This window comes from Lissotriton helveticus, chromosome 8 (genome assembly GCF_964261635.1).
Source record: "Lissotriton helveticus chromosome 8, aLisHel1.1, whole genome shotgun sequence".
Lineage (NCBI taxonomy): Eukaryota > Metazoa > Chordata > Amphibia > Caudata > Salamandridae > Lissotriton > Lissotriton helveticus.
This window is the reverse complement of record NC_136069.1, coordinates 1,194,775,031-1,194,795,414: the sequence shown is the minus strand read 5'-3', so window position 1 is coordinate 1,194,795,414 and position 20,384 is coordinate 1,194,775,031. Positions and strand designations below refer to the sequence as shown.

The 20,384-nt window shown below is 46.4% G+C and overlaps 1 protein-coding gene across 2 annotated transcripts in view; it reads left to right on the top strand.

Moving 5' to 3' along the window:
- Positions 1–20,384, top strand: part of LOC144773235 (UDP-glucuronic acid decarboxylase 1) — a 174,559-nt gene that overhangs the window by 58,951 nt on the left and 95,224 nt on the right. For both annotated transcript variants that reach the window (XM_078658142.1, XM_078658141.1), the window contains exons 2-5: positions 15,059–15,086; positions 16,449–16,500; positions 18,413–18,456; positions 19,004–19,064. In XM_078658142.1, coding sequence (XP_078514268.1) covers positions 15,059–15,086; positions 16,449–16,500; positions 18,413–18,456; positions 19,004–19,064 — 185 coding nt within the window. The remainder of the gene's footprint in view (positions 1–15,058; positions 15,087–16,448; positions 16,501–18,412; positions 18,457–19,003; positions 19,065–20,384) is intronic.

The window sequence follows — 20,384 nt, the reverse complement described above, 5'->3', positions numbered from 1 at the left end:
AGGCGGTGTGAAGTACCTCCCGTCACGTGTAAAGTAGCATGTTGAATGCAATGTAAAGCACCTATGCGCTCACGGGCCCGGGACCGGTTCGTCATCTCCAGAGGAGTCGCTATGTGTCGCCTGAGATAGCCAGTACACCTGCAGGGGGGACCAAAAGTCACGAGGCGCACACCTGGCAGGCAACAGTTCTGCATAAACGCCATGTTGGTCCTGGCAGTATGTGAGGTCGTCAAGCCAGTCCTTAAATTTTGGTGCTCTCCCCCTTCCCCATCTGCAAGCTATTCTCCGCTTAGCAAGGAGCAGCGCAAGGTCGACAAATTTGCGAACTGACTTGGGCAAATTTTTGGTGTACCCTAGCAACATCACTACCGGCTCCATGGGTAGGGGGCCAGCGATCATTATTTGGAGCGCAGTATGTACCTGCTCCCAGTACGATTGTATGGCTCCACATTCCCAGGCCAGATGGAGGAAATCCGCGCCATCCGCCCGGCATCTAGCGCACCTATCATCCTCCGCGAGGTGAAACCGCAGTTTCCTGACTGGGGTATAATAGTATCGTTGCACAAACTTATAATGAATGATTTTCAGACGACAGCTGGAGGAGACTCTAGCCGTGACCGAGCAGCAATAATTCCACTGCTCGTCTGTGAGTGCAGTTGGTAGGTCAGCGTCCCAGTTAGTCCGAGCTTTCGGCAGGACCGCTGGGCGCTGCTCACGCAAGGCGGCATACAGTTTGGACACCAAGTGCCTGCCATCCGACACGAGCATGACATGCAATGGCAATACCGTCCCCGGTTCCTCCGGGAAGGTGGGGAGAATGTCTCGCATACCCTGCCGGAGTCTAATATAGTAGAACACTTCCATGGGCGTCGGGGGTGTAGTCCGGAATATCTGTTCCTTGGTACGGAACATTCCATCATGGAATAAGTCACCCCACGTGTGAAGGTGTACGCGATTGCACATGGACCGAAATCCGTTTTCCGTTAGGAGGGAAAGTTTTGGGTGGTATGCAAGGGGCATCGCTGGGGAATAAAGCATGGGAGCGTTCAGCAGTTTAGTTACTCTCCGCCAAGCATCGACAGTACAGGTAACTGTGGTGGCAGGCGTTTCGACATCCCCAACCAGTCCCATCAGCATGCCCTTAAGCGGGATCGGGTGGACGATCCAGGCCTCAGCAGCGACCTGTGGCATAAAGGGAGCGGGGTTAACCTAGTGATAAGAATGCTGAGCCTGAGCACTAAGGTAGTACATTTCCATGTCAGCCACATCGAATCCTCCCCTATCATATGGCTGCGTCAAGACCTTCCAGCTAAGGCGTGGTTGCTTACCACCCCAGAAAAGGCGAAGCAGCTCAGATCTAAGCCGTTTGAAAAAATAGGCCCCCGGGAAGTATGGAATGTTTTGGAATAGGTATAAGAACCGTGGGAGGACGACCATCTTGATCAGGGAGGCTCTCCCTGCCATCGAGAGCGGCAGGGCCCGCCAGCGGGTTACGTTATCAGCCAATTGCGAGATAGCCACCCCGTAATTGGATCGGATTGTGTCGTCTTTATTGAGCGTCACTTCTATGCCCAAGTACCTTAAGTCAGAACTGCACCATTCCAGGGGGTAATCCAACGGAAACCGGGCAACCGATGCCGTGAGGGGGAAGAATTGCGACTTCTTCCAGTTAATGTGTACCCCAGATATGCCGCCGAATGCCACAAATTCCCTCAGAAGCGGGTTAAGGTGATCTTGTGGGTGACGCACATACAGAGTGACGTCATCTGCATAGAGAGAAATACTAATCTGACGCTGCTGACAGTTAAAGGCACTAGCCTTGTGCAACTGACGTATTCTACAAGCCAGCGGCTCTATTGCCAGGGCAAATAGCAGGGGCGACAGGGGGCATCCCTGCCTAGTCCCTCTCGTGATCGGCATCTGTGCCGAAAGCACTCCATTGATGACGACCCTAGCAACCGGTAAGGTGTAGAGCAGTTTCACCCAGGCTATAAAGATTCGAGGGAAGCCCATTCGGTCCAGAATTGGCAGCAGATAACCCCACTCCACCGAATCAAACGCCTTGGTGGCGTCCAGAAACACAGCAGCGATCGGCAGGTCGGGCGAGATGGTGGGTATCAGGGAGAACAGCGTACGCAAGTTATGGAAAGTAGCTCTCCCCGGGACAAAGCCAGATTGATCCGGCAACACCAGAGTAGTCATAAGGAGGGACAGCCTAGTCGCTAGCACTTTTGCGAGGATCTTCGCGTCGCAGTTGAGCAGCGACAGGGGTCGATAGGCATCAGTGTCCTTCGGATCCTTCCCCGGTTTCAAAAGCGACGTGATCGCTACCTCCCTCATGGAGCCTGGCAGTATCCCGACCTCAAGCGAGTCGTCAAAGACCTCTTTCAGGACAGGTGCCATGATGTCGATGTAGCACTTATAGAATTCGGCCGGTAGACCGTCCAACCCCGCCGCTTTGCCATTGCTAAGGGACATAATTGCCTCCCTGATCTCGTCCAGTTCGAACGGGCATCCCAAGAACGCCCTGTTGCTGTCGCTGAGCCAGCAAAGTGCGATGTCGTCAAGGAAATTACCGAACTCCACATCGCCCACCTGCTGAGTGGAGTATAGCCGCTTATAATGTTGTAGGAAGGTATTTCGAATTCCATTAGAATCCTGGTGAGTCCTGCCCTCCCCGTCGGAGATTTCCAGGATATGGGTAGCGAAGCGCTGGTGCCTCGTGAGCGCCGCCAGCACCCTACCCGGCCGGTCTCCCTCACAATAGCGCCTAGCCGTCCAGTATTTGCCCCGGAATTTCAATTCCCTGGCTGCTTCTTCCTCATATGCCGATAATTTAGTCCTGAATGCCCCCGCTAGGTCAGGGGAGGGATTTCCGACCATCTCAGCCTCCAGCGCCTTAAGCTCCGATTCAAGTTTAGTTAATGTGCGCACTATGTCCCGCAGTATCCCGCAGCTCTTAGAGATCGTGAACCCCCTCACTGTCACCTTAAAGGCTTCCCAGATTGTTTCGACCTTGTCGACTGATCCTTTGTTCCTAGGGAAGAAGGCTTCGATCTCCTCGCCCAGTTCATGTCGAAAGACAGGGTCCAGCAAGGCTGAAGGAGGGAACCGCCATGGCGGTCTCACCCTAGCATACCCCGGCATCTCCAAGACAGACAGTACAGGACAATGGTCCGAGTAGGTGCGAGGCAGATGGTTCACCCGAACAACCCCCCCAGCAAGGCCTCTCGAGATAAAGCAGTAGTCGATCCGTGCCCATGAGCGTGTATGCGCTGTGAAATGGGTACCCTCCCTAATCGTCGGATGTGTGTCTCCAGCTATCTACGAGTCCAGCCTCTGTTATTATACCCTGGAGGGCATCCCTGGCGTTAGTGTTGTATTGTGCACTACCGTCCGATCTATCCACCATAGGACATAGCGACAAATTGAAGTCCCCCCCCCCCAGACAATGTGCGTGACTTCAGTTTCCAACACATGACCCCACAGCGACAAAAAGAAACCAGGAGTGTCAACATTAGGCGCGTAACAATTCACAAGCATTATCACATCGGTGCCCAACCGCCCCCAAAGGATGATGTACCTCCCTTCCTTATCCGCCCGCACCCCCAACTTTTGAAACGGGAGTTGTTTATTGATTAAAATAACAGTCCCTCTAGAGTACGTGGAATAGGAAGAAAACTCTCTCACACTCGCCCATCTGCTCGCAAACTTGGGGACACTATTTGGGCTAAGGTGGGTTTCTTGGAGCATCACTATCTGTACATGGTGCCTATCCAAATATGCAATCACATTCCTGCATTTACGGGGGTCATTAAGGCCACGGACATTCCAGGACATTATTGAGACAGTAGTCAAAGCATTATCACCCACGGTTATCTCCGCATCCCTGAAAGAAGCCTTTGGTCAACGCTCCAGCCCTCAGTCTGAATGTACCAAGTGCCGAACTGCCCGCTGTCCAGAACATTCTCTCCATACAACCAGTCATGCTGTCATACACACAAATTCCAGTACCTGCACACATGTCATGAGCGCCAACCGCAACAACAATTACACTTTCAACAACTAGCAACCCAGCAGCCAAACCCCTCCCCTCCCTCCATGCACAACCTTCAAACCCCGTTCACCCGCTCCACCCCCCCACCCACTGAAGCAACCCAATCTTGCCAGTACCATATCCCTCCCCCCCACCCCGAGCCCAACAAGCAAGAACAGTAGAAAAACCATGTGGGGAATCCCCTCCTAGTGACACTAGAGGAATGCACCCGAACACCCCACCACTCTCCTCTCGACCCGCATGTGCCATACGAAGAAGATAGAGAAGGCGGGGTGGTGCCCGGCCTGTATTATTCCTGCAGGCTAAACCCAGACAACCAGTCAGCGACTCTCATCACCACCCTCCATGTAAGAAAAGTTACCAATGAGTTCAGGAGGACTGTCCAAGGTGCAACCGCTGCATATTCCAGGTCCTGCTCCACCATCGGGTTGCCCTGACCAAGATCAACTCCAGCATAGGGGCAAAGTACACGAAAGCAGATGGTGCTCAACAGTAGGCCACAATGCAGCAAATCAGTCATCAACGTCTCTGCAGGTAGGGCCGGGTCTCCCCGACGGTAACAGGCAACAAGAGTCCAAGTCCATCCGACAGTCCATCACATGGAGTCAATAAGCAAATGTTCGCGATGGCGCATTCAAGATTCCTCGTGCTCAGCAGGGAGCACGTCTGCCTCATCCTCTCCCTCGTTCCGCCTGTCCCTCCTGGCATTGCGAAGCTTCCGAACATAGTCCTCAGCCTGCTGCGGGTTCGTAAAAAAATGTTGTTTGCCCTGATGGGTCACCCTGAGACGCGCTGGGTACAGGAGCGCGTAGTCCACTTGCATGTCCCTCAGCTTCTTTTTCACGTCCAAGAATTTCCTCCGTTGGTCCTGCACCATGGGCGTAAAGTCCAGGTACAAGGAGAACTGCACACCGTCGCATGTCAGGTTCCGGTTCGTACGGGCTGCGCGCAGTGCTGCGTCACGGTCACGGTAGTTAAGCAGCCGGGCGATGATGGGCCTCGGCTGCGCCCCTGGTTTGGGAACCGGACCCAGGGAGCGATGCGCCCGCTCGACAATAAATTGACTGGAGAAGGCCTCCTTGCCCACTGCCGTGATGAGGATGCGCTCTACGTAGTCCTCCATGCGCCCAGTGTTGGTGGACTCCGGAACCCCCGTGACGCGGATGTTATTGCGCCTGCTCCTCGCCTCCAACTCCTCGTTCTTCGCCGCTATCACCCTCAGGATATTGTCCATTCTAGTTAGGCGCGCGTCGTGGGCAGTGGCCGTGTCCTCCGATGTTGAGATGCGCCGTTCCGCTTCCGTCAAGCGCTCCTCGTGGACCTCTATTTTCTGCGCAATGCCATCCATTCTGGATGATAAGCGGTCCACCTTATCCACTATCGTGGCGAAGCCCTGCCGCATTTCCTCCATCATCAGTCTCAGCTCCGGGGCCAAGGGAGTAGAGGGAGGGTCAACGCCTGACGGACCCGGGGCACCACTAGCCCCCGCCATGCTGCGCAGTGGTTTTTTGGTTGTCGGAGGTTCGAAAGAGAGCTTGGGCTGCTTATTGTCATTCTTGCCCATCGCGCCTCTGCTGTGAGCGCCCACTAGGTCCGGCGAGTGGCGCAAGTGTCTGTGTCCACTGGCCCCGGCGGAGCCTGCGCGTCCCGATGGCCCTCCGCGCAGCGGTCTCGTCTGAGGCGGTATTGCCTCCTCGAGGATGCAGGCCAGTAGTGAACGGGTTGAGTCCACACTCCGCAGAGCCCCCGCTCCGGTGAGTCAGCCGCGGGCAAGATGGTGAGTCGCCGTATCAAGCTACGTAGTCCAGAGCCCAGGGGATGGCAGCGGGGGGTGATGGTAGGCCGCTAGGCGCGGGAGGAGGGTCAGCGCGCCAACCGCGGGATTCAGGAGACACAAGCCGGCCAATGCCTATGTCCTCCGGGAGGCCCCAATCACTCCACAGGCCACCCCTCCCAGATGCAGGCAGATCACAGCAGGATTCCGGGGCAGCTGCAGGGGCCACGCGGTGCAGGGCCGGGTAGATGCCCGACCTCCTCGGCAGGCCCAGTCGGGCGCCGCGCTGATCACTCGCTACCTCGGCGGCCCACCAGTGCAGCGCACAGTATCCTAGCACTCCGCAGTGGCCCCAGAGGGGGAGAGACTCACCTCCGCCGCCCCCTGATAGGCCTCCAGCAGGTCTCACCTCGATCGATTCGAGCCCCGCAGCTCCGGGGCCTAGCCACCTCGTGGGAAGCCGCGGCCTCGCGTGGTCCGGCGTCCAGGTGCCTCGGCAGCTCTCTCCAGCGGCTCTCCCCGGTCAAAGCAAACAGCCGCGTATTTCCGGCATCCGACCTCGGATTTCTCTCAAAATTGGACAGGACCCGTGGAGTAAGTAGGTCCACCAGCGCTGCAAATCCTGGGCGGTCACTCGCAGGTTAAAAGGATATATTTAGGATGTTACTGGCCAGGCAGCCAGAGCCTCACTGAAGTGCGGCCATTAGCTAGTGCGCCCTCTAGCGCCCCCCATATGTTTTAATAGACTTTAATTGCTCCATATATTATAAAAATCTAAGCGGGGTTCACATGACAACTGACTTGCCTCTTGATTCACTGCTAACCATAACCACTGGATTTATGCGGCAGTAGAAAACTAAATTATGCAGCACTGTTGACTAAATTATGCATCAAGAAAAGGCAAATTATGTGGTGTAATGCTGCACATTTTGTTATATTATTGCCTCATTATTTTGTCATTTTTACACAAGGGAACACTGTTCCTGAAAGATGTCACCTTACTAATAACAATTTAACATCTATATACAGCATTAAGCAACTCAAAATATGAACATTCAACCTTTGTGAAGGGCCTTCCAGAGCACAGGAACATGTATCGCCATGTTTTAGTACATTTTTATCCATTTGAGCTAGAAACTGTTTTTTGTCAAAATCTACTGCTCAAGCAGACAAAGTATCATGTGGCAAATATGGAAAATCCAATACTATTCTAAAAATGTTTGAATCACATAATTCCAGTGCCTCTGCTAATAGCATCCTCATTCACAGGCATGAATGTTTCAAAGTTTACATTGAAAACTGTGAATCTTGATCAATGTCAGTCAACGCAGATATTATTTTTAGTGTACTTAAGTGTTCAGTTCAGGAATCTTTATTCGAATTCCATGAATTCATAAAAGTACATACAATAGTAATAAAATATTACATAATACATGTACACAAATTTGAATCAGATAAGACAACATTTCCAGTTATTAAATAGAGGATAGTCAAGGTTTGGCCATTATTTTTCGAGCACGTACCGAAGTCCTCAGGAAAGTGCTAGTGCGGCAAATTATTTTCTCATTATCCAGGGAGAGCAATAATTGATAAGATTCCCCCATAGTGATTGGTCTATATTTTTTAAAAAGAGGAATTAAAAAACATTTGATATATTTTAAATAGTATTTACAAATAAAAAGAAAGTGCAAATCCGTTTGTGCACTTACTCCGTCGCAAGGGTGTTATCACCCATTGACAGATAACCTAGAGGAAAATTCAACAAAAATCTCACAGACCCTGACCTCAATCGAAACAATAAATTTCGTTCAGAGTTTGTCATTGGCAGCATGAGGTATAACGGCGGAATGTGACTGAGTGTTTCCCTGCCCATATAAATAAGGACCGTGGTTTTCTTGGATTCTTCCCTGACCCTATCCATATCATAAAGTGCGTGGCGTGCTTTCTTCAGGTCATTCTTATGTGCAGATGTACCCGGATCCAGAAAAATATCACCTTTGTCAATACTGCACAAACTTGTATACACCCCCGAAAGCCAGGGCAATCTACATCCCTCTTTCACATCCAAGGCAGTCTTTTATAATTTCTTGGGTCAGGTTAGCTGAATCATTCCTCCAGACTGAATGCCAAAATAGCGCAGGGCGAGCCCTGATAAGATCCCAAATAAAAGGCAAGCATAATTCTCTGTGGGAAATATATTGGGAGGTGGAGATCGGTGTTTCCAGCAGCTTTCTGCAAAACCGGTTTTCCTTCTGCTGGATACACCAGGTCTCTGCCGCACCCCATATTTCTGCCCCATAAATAGCGACGGGAACACACTGCAGTTTAAAAATCCTTAAAATAGCCTCAGTGGCACCTATTTTTCTTGGTCGAGGGAGACTCAAAATGGAGTTAATGACCTTTGAGAATTTGCTCGTGGAGTGGGTGACATGCCCAGTCCACGAGCCATTCGCAGCAAAGATCATCCCCAGGTACGGGAAATTCTGGGTGGAGGTAAGTCTGTTACTCCCTACATGTATGGAATTGAGTTGGCATTTCCCAGGGCCACAAGACATGATAAATTATTTTTTTTATAATTTACACATAGGTCTAACCCATCCATATAGTCCACAAAACTTTGGACCAAGGAGCGCAAGGCATTCGGAGTGTGGCCCATTAGGACCGCATCGTCTGCATAGAGGAGTACAGGCAGCGGGTTGCCATTAATTAGGGGGACATCTGAGGTTGCATTCTTCAAATGGCCGCTCAAACCATTGATATAGATGATGAAGAGCAGAGGTGCTAAAACGCACCCCTGTCTAACTCCCCTTCCTATCTTAATAGCACCTGACAATTCCCCACCTTGAGCTATCCGTACCTGTGCCTTGAAGTCAGTATGCAAGAATGCTAAGAAATGGACTAAAGATTCGTCCAGACCATAATTTATTAAAATAGACCAAAGTTTGGACCTATTTACCAAATCAAATGCGGACGATAGGTCCATAAATGCTAAATAAATGGGGGCAGAACGGGCAATATTATATTTGTTAATAACTAGATTTAAATTCAGGCACTGTTCTACTGTGCCAACCCTGTTTCTAAAACCCAGTTGACATGGTGATAAAATACCACTTTCCTCTGACCATGCCAAAATCTTATTATAGATAATACGGCCCAAGATCTTTAAGGTATTGTCCAACAGGGAGATCGGTCTGTAGTTGGCCGGTTCCGACCGGCCTCCCTTTTTATATATTGGGACAATTACACTTGTTGCCCATGAATCAGGCATGGGAGCTTCTGGGAGACTATTAAAAACATTCAATAAAACTGGGGCCCAGAGAGCCGGTTTCCATAGTATAATGTCTATGGGCAACCCATCAGGTCCAGGGGCCTTCTTGCCAAGACTCTGTGTAATAGCATCCTCTACTTCTATCAATGTTACTTTTAAATTTCCAGAGTAGCCCTGGACATACTGATCTGGGGTATATAACGGTGATGCATAGATTTTGGAAAAGTGATCCTCCCATGATTTACTAGTAATATTGCAGCTGATCGGTGTTAGCTGCTGGCCCATATTGCGTAGCTCTCTCACTGCAGACCAAAAATGTTTACCAGTCGATCTTCCAGCAATTACCACAAAGGCTCCCCAGCGTTCACTCAAAAGGGTCCCCTTGCGCTCGGATATAGTAGTTTTATAAACCTTCCTAGCTAATCTAATACAGCGTTAACTCTTGGTTTGGCAGTTAGTGCCATGCGCAAGCTTCTGTTCGCCTTTGAACAGTTGTGGTCAAACCACCTTGGATCTTTTCGCTCTTTGCAAACTGGCACTGATAATAAAGATCTAATCTCCGAGCAGAGTATGATGAAATCTGCAATTATACTAGAACAGGATGCTCTATTTGACAAACATGAGGCAATTAGAAAGAATGTTTTTCTAATAAGATCTTTGTTATTGCCCCACTATCCCCCCCCCCCCCCCCATTTTAGTCTTCATTTGTGGGGGCTAAATCCCTCGCCCCTAATGCACTGATATACACAGGACGTTGTGCTAGTCTTAGTACCACTGTAAGCGGGTTATGATCCCCAAAATCAGTTACGAGGACTTCTTTACCCAATAGGCAGTCTGCAAGCCTCGCAGTTATAAAAATAAAATCAATTGTAGAGGCACTGTCCCTTCCTCTAAATGTCGGTACCAGCTGATTAGAGGAGGGTCGACCTAAATCCATTACATTGTACAGAATATGTTCCTTAAGTAGGGAATCAGTATGTCGTAATCCTGTACCTCCTGGATCTAATGATAATTTGGCATTAAAATCCCCACCCAAAACAATCCCCATGCCATCATCTCCGACTTTCTCTAAATTGGAAATAAATTTAAAAAGCCTAACGTAATTCTTATTTGGAATAGAGTAAAAGTCATTGTTATAGAAATGTATTAAATAAAAAGATACTTGACTTTTAAACTCTATTACTTGAAAATTAGGGCTACTTGTGTGTATTATTTTAAAATTCCCACCTAGCATTACACTGATGCCAATGAATAACCCCCCCAACTGCTCTTCCAAAGTTGGGCTTGGGTGCCCCTAAGTTAAAACAATGGAAGCCTTCAATATATAAATCGTGTGTTGCCCATGTTTCCTGCAACATAATTATATCCTGAGAGGATATTATACGCAGCCAGTCAGTATCACCTAATCTAGATTCTAAACCAGCAACGTTCCAGCTCAGGATTCTCAGGTCTGGGTTATTTTTACTTCTAACCTTATTATGGGATGATTGTACTCTGATAATTCTATCTATTTCTACAGAAGGATTTAATTCCTTGGCTAATAGGGATGCACATTCTATGATCAGTTGTACAAGCTATTCCCTGTTCCTGTGCTTGGCCACATAAGAATTCTTCTTTATTTGTTATATCCTCAGCTATATTTATGGATATCTCATGCTCCCTCACGATCTCGTCAATCCCTTTTAAAGGTCAATCAACCCCCTCCATTCCACAAAGTGAAGAGAAGCGGTTAGAGGTGGCAATGTTAAACATAGGAACCGCCATACTCCGGGTATTTGGATATTCTGGTCGCATGGGGTTTCCTACTAGGGCCTTTGGATAAAAATAACTGAGATCTCGAGTGGATATGCCTCCCTCATGATGTGATTAAGTCGCCCTATGATCCCTGAAGTTTATAATGACGATATCCCCTTGTACATCCTTTGGCCTTCGGCCCACCCAGCCTAACCTTCTAACATGTAGACTCTCGCCATCTAAGTTTGGGGGTAATGGCCTGTTCACTCTTAGCCAATGCATAGCCTTGTACTTGAGGGTTTGATGACTCTCAAATTTCCCCATTAACAACTCTGGTACCCCAGTGAGTACGATGACGCAAGGTTCTGCCTCTGGTGGGAGATCTATGTGCTGAGCAGGTCCTTTAAGCTTTGTGTCCATGTGGGAGCTCCTCTCGGTGTTAACGTATTCCTGGTCTATCTTTTTTAATTTCCCACTGCCTCTTACTTCCCTAGATTTATTAGATTCAGGAATTGTTTTTAAAATCTGTGTGGCCATAGTATTATCAAGGTCAGAAGGTAACAGCTTTGCACTATTTACCGGGTTAGTTGGTTTAGATGCTGTCACCTGAACAGAAGGGATCAGGAGATGCCTATTTGTTGACAGCTCTTTCAGTAAGTTTGTGTTAGCAGTCCCAGTGTCTTGAATAGACCCAAGTTGCTCCGCCATTCTCTTTACCCTCTCAACAAGAGGCAATAATAAAGATTTGATCAATTGCTTTATGTTCTTCATTAGATCTTGATGAAAGGGTATAGTTGAGTATTCATGGGCGGTTTTACATTCAGCGGGCCCTTTATGATTAGTGGGACTCATGGCAACTTTAGAAGTTTTTGATCGACTTCCCTTTTGCTTATTTCCGCCCCGCTTTCTTTTTGTGGAAGTACCTGGTCCTAATGGTTTTGTTTTATTAATCTTCTTGGTAGTAGACTTGCTAGATATCACTAATGGTTGTTCCTCAAAGGAGGATTCAGTTAGTAATTCTATACTGATATCTGTGACATCGGGTTTCCCAGATCTCACCGGTCGTTCGGGTAGGTCTTGTAACTGTGGGGGAATACCTATATCACTTGCTTGTTCTATGCTAATACCATCATGCGATGGGGTAGTTACTAGCTGGATAGCCCCTAGAGAAGAGCGTTTGTTCTGCCATTCGGAGGATATACGCCGCTCAGTGTATGCAATTTCCCGTTCTAACACTGAGGCGGCCCTCGTTATGAAATTATCCAATGTGCCTCTGACAGAACCTCCCTGCAGCGATTTCCGGCCTAAACTGGACATAGTGATCAATTCCTGCAAACACAAATTAAACTGCAACTAAATAAACAAGTGTAGTCAGGAAATAATAGTTTCTAATTATGCATATAGCATATAGTTCTTACTTATGTGTCCCGGATAGTCTGAGTCTGAGCCAAGGGAGGTGGCCCAGCCCAGCCCCGGATGGCCACAGACGGCCCACCCTTTGCCCGGGCTTAGCCCGGCGCAGTCCCGTGCGCTCCCGCGACACGGGGATTAATGCAATGATTTATGCGCCTCCTGGCGCGCTTCCCCCGTAAGCGGCTTCCGCCCGCAAAGGCAGCTGGAGAAGGTAGTTTCCTGTGCCCCGCCTTCACCCCCACACGGCGGCCGCACCGATGGTTTAGAAATGCGGCGGCGTGCGGGTGCGCGGGCACAGCGGCATAGGATGGCTGGGCCAAGTAACAACAGTGGGCCGAATAGCAGAGCGCCCCCAGGAAAGCAGGTGAGGATCTCAAAGGTCGCAAAAGGTTTGCACAGTAACCCCTGAAGTGACACTCTTCCAAGTTAAAGAAATATTCTTTTTGAGATTTGTGTTGTTGGCACATGTTTAAATGATGAATTATATACCAATCAGAGGGCTCAATTCCTGTTTTGGAGCTTAAAGGAAAACTAGCCCAATGGCTGGATACTTGAATGGCTAGATACTTTATATTAACGTCTGGGCACTTTATATTAATTTGCTACATGCAAACGTTTGTATTGTGAATGAGATCATTTCATTATTTCTCCCACTGTAGCAGCAACAGTCCAGAATAAGAGTGGGGACAGCAAGGGGGTTGGTAGCAGTTAAACCACACAAAGACCCGTGAACTGATAAATGTATTTTGAAGACCTGCAAAGTACTTTGGATGTGACAGAGTCGGAGTCGTCAGCCCCTGCCCGACCTGACGAAGTGCCTGTGCACTCCACAGCCCTAGCGACTAGAGATGACGGGGGCGGGGCGTAAAGCCATTTCAACCTAATGGGCGTTGCACGCCTGCTTCTTGGTTATGTTCAAGTGTAATAGACTGACATGCCTTGGGAAAGGAGTAGTATTTTTCTTTTAATGGCGTATGATGCCATTTAAAAGATGGAGGTGAGTTGTATAAGTCAATGCAGAACCCAGTTGCATCTTGAGTGAAGTTGCAGATAATTTCGAAATCCGCAATAATGCTGTGCCAGACGGATTTTAATGTTGCATGCACTTCAGGTGAAAACAAGTCTTGGGTGAGTTAAAAGCGTTCCATTGATTTTTAAACATTGCAACCTTTTCACAAGAATGATGTAGGTGTGTGTAGCCCCTTGCAGAATTTTATGCAGTGACTACTCTTTAAAAATTGGGTGCCTTTGTGTGTTGTGTATGTCAGAATGACCATTTGCACAGTGGCAGGTGCCCAAAATTGTATACATATATGGATTTGGATTAAAAACTAGAATGTGGTATGTATGTAAATATAGGGCTGGAGAGGAGGAGTTTGGTAACTGAGATAACCAGTTGATGACGAAGGGACTGTAATTTGATTAGAAGGGATGTACACGAAGTGCATTACCGGTACTGACCGCCTTCTCATGCTTAGAAGAACAAGCTAGTCTAACTAATTAAGTTAGTGTCTGGGTACATGGGAGCAGGATCAGACTGGTAAATAAAATCAGCCCTGGCAAAGTTTTTCAAACTAGCCACACACTTCAGGAAGGCCTATGAGAATGGTGCTACCTGCGTATGGTTTGGGCATTGCAACTCATCCAATTCTGAAAGCAATCTTCTAGCCTGAAGCCTACAAGAAAAATGTCAGTTTGGCGGAGTAGCCACTCTTGTTACGTAATCTACAGTGTGGATGCAAATTTGTTTTGCTTGTTTTTAAAGGTGGATGGTAGCTACTCAGTGAGAAATAATCAACGAGAAAGTCCATTTTCACAGCGCATTTAGTTTCATTTGATTTAAGATGTATCTGGTATTGCTTGAGGGGTAGCAGTGAAATAGGTCTGTGCACGTATGTGAAAAGAGCTTTCCTGTAACGTAAGAGTTAAATTTTGTCAAGCGTCGGCAAGGGCAGTCTTACCTCCTGACTGACGACAGTGTCCTGTATGGTACATTAAAAGGGTGAAGATAGATAAATGTTAACCTATCACTGGGCATGCCAATGACTAGTACTGTGGAAACCGCACAAGCAAATGCATTCAGGACCTGCTTATACAGAGAAAGGAATTGCATATGTATACCTTACCCGTTCAACTTGAGTGACCATTGTTTCCTGTGTGGAATATATGAATACACAGAAATATATGTTCTGCTGGTTTATATGATATAGACTTCTCTTGTATTACTCCCCTGTGAATGCCCTACCTCTGTGACTCTTTCCAACTAGATGTTGTTCTCTCCGATTGGATCTCCCTTATTTTTACCTTTATTCTTTCCTGGCACAGTCCGAATTCTGCTGCCTTGATTTCATCATCGAATTTTTTAGTTCTACCTAGTGGGATCGTAGTAAATGACATAAATACAACAGTTTGGCAACTTGGTGATGTTACAGATTATTTAATAAGTTATTGCTATTTGTTTTAATTAATAGCTGTAATTAAAATAGTAATACACATGTAGTGAGTACATAATATTTAAATTGTGAATAAGTGATTTGGGGGAATAATTGGGTTGGATGGTCCTAGAGAGGCATGCTATGCAGTTGATGTAGAATCTTTAGGTGCTTGTTGCACTTGAAAGAGATGGCTACTGTGGTGGCAAGGAACGCCACAGAAATATGTTGCTTGAGTAGAAATGTGGTTAGCTCTTTCTTAGCGAATTTGTAAGATTTTAACATTTTGAAATGCGGAAAAAATAGTTTTGTTTTTTTAAAGTTTGGTTTATGTTGATCAATAGCACTTTAATGATTTTTTTCTTTATTTTCTTTTTCAGCTGTTTGGGGAAACTTTGTCAATATGAGGTAATACATCTTTGATTAATGCTTCATTGTTGTTTTTCTGTTTGTACATTTATGTTCTGCAATATTTTTTGCTACCTTATTTCTTTTATATCCCTGAATCGACTCAGACAATTAATATAACTTGTAAAATGTCAGAGAAGAGGAGTACTTTGAGGTAACTTCCACCTGAGCCACAACGATCTTAGCCTGGAATCTATTGTAAAATACAACTTTGATCCATATTGGATTGTCGAAAGTGGTTTTGCACGTCAGGCTTCTCTTGTAGTACACATGCATATGTTCATCCACACGCCTTTGCTTCTTACCTCTTCATTTTCTTTAGCAGTTACTTGTGAGCGAAGTGTGTTGGCTCAGCCATGTCTCTGTGGCCTGGACTGATTTTAGGTTGGTTTGCTGCACACTTCTCTAGTCCTTCGCTTGTAAAATGCATGATTACATATCTCTAAGAATTAGAACATGAGAGGGGGGATGTAGTGGCCACTGGGCTGGTTTGCACTAAACAATACTCCATGGGCGTATTTATGAGAGCTGTGCGTCATGCTTGCATCCCGCAATGTGGTACTTGCGCGATGCAAACCTCCAAGTTAGATTTAGGAAGCCATGCAGCGCCACTTTGTGTATCCTTGAAAAATCTGGAGTAAGTGAACGCAGCACCAATCGCTGCGTTGCCTTACTCTGCACGAGAGAGGCATTCGTTGGGCGTTGCCGTAGGTGTTCCCACGCAACTCCCATTTTTTTAAATGCATTCCAAGATTTATAAGGACTTGTAAACCTGGGAATGCGCCAAAAAGATATGCCTCCCCAGAAGAGGTAAAACCGGAAGAAATATTTTTATTTCTCGCAAAATGCAGCACACATAGAAAGAGAAAACAGCCTCTCAGGATTGTTTTTAGGGAGGAAGGTGCCCCTTCCTGCTCAAAAGCAATTCAGCCTACAACACAGACACTCTTGTGCCGTGGTGCAATAGTGCCTGCGTTGGCGCCAAAACGACGCCAGCGCAGGGGGAAAGGACAGGAATGCGCTGTATTGAATAGATACATTCCTGATATTTCTCTGTGAGGCAGCGCAGCAAGGTGACTTGCTGCGCCGCCCTGTTCCTCAAATTTAAATACTGTCCCATTTTGGAAATGTCCTGTTGCCATTTAGCACATGCAGGTATTATGTTCTGGTCAGTCTGACATAGGTATGCAGCATAGGTGCATAGAAGCAGGGTTTGACCGGACGGTGGGTTTTGTAAATGTGTATTCGGGTCTGCTACCTTCCCATATGTCTCTTTAGGTATGTCTTCCGAACAAGACTTTCAGCGATCATGTGAAACTGCCAAGCAATGTGTAACTTTAATGTTATTTTTTCTTCTTCTAGCAAGACAATACAAGAAAACAGTGATCAGAGAATAGAAAGGAAAATCGAAGAGGTTAGTGATAGTAAGCTGCGGCTTGCAAAGTGTCGGTGTAATTTCGAACTCTGACGTAGCATTATCAAGAGCATTGATCAGTTTAGAAAACATGAGCGATAAATTAACCCATTACTAGTGTGGCAGTCCGAAATGTGTCTCAATCTTGATAAATCCGTTTGGAGAATGACTGAAGTAACAAATAACACTAATATCTCAAGCAGGGCCGGCGCTAGGCATGGGCAGCGTGGGCAGCTGTCCAGGGCCTCGCACTCAGCTCACCAGCATGGGGCCACGCACTGGTGATGCGTCCTGTCGGTTCCCTGGCGATCCATTTCAAAGAAAGGTGTCACCTTTCTTTGAAATGGAGGGACCCCCCTCCCCGGGCCTCTCAGGGATGGTATCTGGATACATAAGGGAGGGAGACGCTCCCGTCAATTGAAAGGAGACCCAGTCACAGACACTGTGGGAGGCCCATTGTCCATCATTTTGGCGCCCCCATAGTTTTAACGTTCAGCCCACAAGCAATTCTCTCACCTATCGGACTGAAGGTGTGAGAAATGCTTGTGGGATCAGAGTTAAAACTGTGGGGGCGACAAAATGCTGGACAATAGGCCTCCCACAGTGTCTGTGAATGGTCTCCTTGCAAGGGGCCACTTATCTACATCAGAGGGACATCGCACATTCCTTTTTAGCCCAGGGCCTCACAAATCCTAGAACCGGCCCTGATCTCAAGTCCGGCAGGAAATGTTTTTTTCTGTCTTTTAGAAACCTGTTCGCACTGTTTACCTTCCATTTCCTACTTTCAACGACAACCTTTTCCCAGCTAGCTGAAGATCAACGTCTGTACTCCAAACAGAGCACTTCCTGTAGGCCTTCATATCTAAAAGGACCTATAACAACACTTAAACATTTTTCGGAAAACTGTACTCCACCTTAGACTTAAGTAGACAGCCGCGGTCCGTGCAGGTAACAGCGGAGGGGCCGCGTGAGCAGGGGTTTTGAGGGACTATGCAGAGGGAAAATTAAATAATTCATTTTCCCCTCGGTATCGTCCGTCGAACCCCCCCCCCCCCAATCCCCCCCCCCCCCCCCCCCCAACACGGCCCGACCGCTGTTACCTACACGGACGTGGCTGCAAGTAGATAATACCTGTATGATAAGGCTTGTCTCCTTATTTTTGGTGCTTGTGGCTGCTTTCAGTGGTATTTTTATATCTTTAGAATGTTGTGTGTTAAATTCACTAAGTTACTGTTTTGCAAAGGGTACTCTATGCCTTGCACTTAACATAGGTATCAAGTAAGTGCCAGCTGGACCTTTACCAGCCATTGGCTGACATTGTTTAATGAGTCTTGATGTGGGTGATGTTTAGGTTAACCAATAGTAGAAGCTTTGCCTTCCTTCCCGTCAGAAGACGGTCCAAATTGCAACCTGTAATAGCTCAGTGCTAAGCTCCAGAATCGCTTAAAGTTTTATTTCCGTATTACAAACCTGTTTCACATGATTCCAGTGCTAAAGAGTCTAGCGCTTAAATAGTACGTTTGGGATTTATCTGCTAGAATTCATCCATATTTGTTCCTTTCATTTAAACATAAAAAAGAGTTAGAACGGTTCCTGCTGCCAATCTGCTGTTAATGGCACAACAATTTGCAATATTCTGATAGCATGAAGGCTCTTCTATTGGCTATACTCCTCTCCTTTATTATGGCCTTTGTAGTTTCCATGTCCATTCTTTTAAACCTATTTTAATTCTGCTGTCTATCAGATCTCTAGCTTTGTCTCGTTCTATTCTGCATTTGCGTCCAACCTCTCTTCCCCATATAAATAGATCTCTTTGTTTGCTTTTTAGGCGGTTGCTCATTTGCTTTGCCTTTGAAACTTTAAATCTGCCAGTTTGTTTATAAAAAGTTTATTTTCCATTTGTTTTTTGTAGATCGTGGAACCGTTGAGAGAGAAGATCAAAGACTTAGAAAAAAGGTGTGTTTCTGTTTATTAACCAGCCTATAACTCAGACCCCTTGCATTAGAATCATGCAATGGTAAACACTAAAGTGGAAATGTGTGTGTTTTCACAGGGAAGTACAACACAAGCTTGGCAGCCAGAACTGATATGTGATTATGCTTGCTGATGTCTTTTGCAGAGTGTGTGCGTGTGTGTGTGATAACCGCATAATAACACAATTGCGTTCCCTTAAAGAGATAACTGCAATGTACAAGCAAAGGATGGGCCAACATCTCCGGAATGTAATGCTAGAACTGTTGGCAAGACAGACTGTCAATACCCTAATGAAATAAAAAACACTGCAAAGCTGTTAAAGAGAAATTGATGGTAGCATTTGAATCTGAATGTATTCTAGGTGTCTTTTAAATTCTGTTGTTGATGAGAACTGTTTGATAATTGACTAAGTGTCTGAGGAACTCTTTAGGCAGTGAAGGTTCTGTGGATGAGCTGTTCATGCCTCCTTTGTTAAGCAAGACGTTTTCCAGAATATAAACGTTTGTGTTGTTGGTTTCTCTTTGTATAGTTTCACCCAGAAGTACCCTCCAGTGAAATTTCTTTCAGAAAAAGATCGTAAAAGAATTCTAGTAAGTTTCTTTTGTGATACAGAAGTCTTTGTTTGAATGGCGTACACTGTTGGGCTACTTTTCATAGTAAATCCTTCAACTTTGCATACATACTGATGGCAACAAATGATGCGGAAGATGTTTATTTATAATTGATAGAGCGCAAGCTCAACATACTCACCTGGGCCCATAAACTATGTATATATTTAAACAGGTAAACTTACACACAATCAATTATAATTTTTACCATTCGAGAACTTTACCATTAAACTTACCAATCCAAGTCACCAATACCTAAAGTCCTAAAGGATCAAGGTAGTTAGCAAGAAAATAGGTAGTAGAATAACATAACGCTTCTTAAATAACAACAAACTCGGGAAAAGTTTGTCTTTTATCTAAGAAATGTTTGAAACAATAATAAATCAATAATTGCTTGTATTATTAAATTGATGAAAATTTGAAACAACATGTGCAATAACTTGGAAAGAAAAATATCATTAAGCATTTAGACAAAGGGTGGGTAGAGAAGGAGAAAAGAAACAGTACAATGACAAACCCACACTTTATAGTTACCTAGAATGGTGTGACGACCAACCCTGGCCACAGGCGGAGTCAAAGGATAAGAATCCCAAAGTGCAGATGCCAGCGAAAAGAACAGGTGCAGACCAGAATCAGGACAGGTTACGGACCAAATTGGATCAGGACAGGACAGGACCACCACAGGCTAAGACTGGCACCACAGCTAAAGTTCAAAACGCCAGCGTTGTAAACCCTCTCTGCAGCTAACAGTCGAACCCCAATTGGGTCATTGAAACACTTCTCCAGAACCCCGATTGGGTTATCTGACAGAGTGCTCCGCCAGCACCTCTGCTCTCGATCACCTATTGACTGCGTTGGGTCAGTGACAGGTCAGCTATTCCGACAAGTTGGACAGTCTAACTAGCTAAGCCTACCCTATTTTCCTGGTCAGTGTTCCACCCCCCAATGTTGCAAATGTGTGAATCCCACAATTTTATTGGACAAAAAGACGAGGAGTAGTCCTCACGCCATATTAATCTGAGGTAACTTGTCAAATATGTATTTAAATGTTCCCTCCCATAACTTTATCTTCCCATGTACTTTTTATTCCGCCCGGTAGTGAATGTAACAATAACATATTTATTCAATTCAGCTTCCTCTGGCAGGGTGAGGAGTTCACTCTTCTCATAGTTTCTCAATCCATGTCAGATTTGGCCCTGTTTCAATGCCACAGCTTCAATGGCTTGGGGTTTCTTTCGCACAGGCGCAGTCTCTCTAAAGATGGAGTTCAGAGGTACATTTCAGGCCCAAATACGGTACATG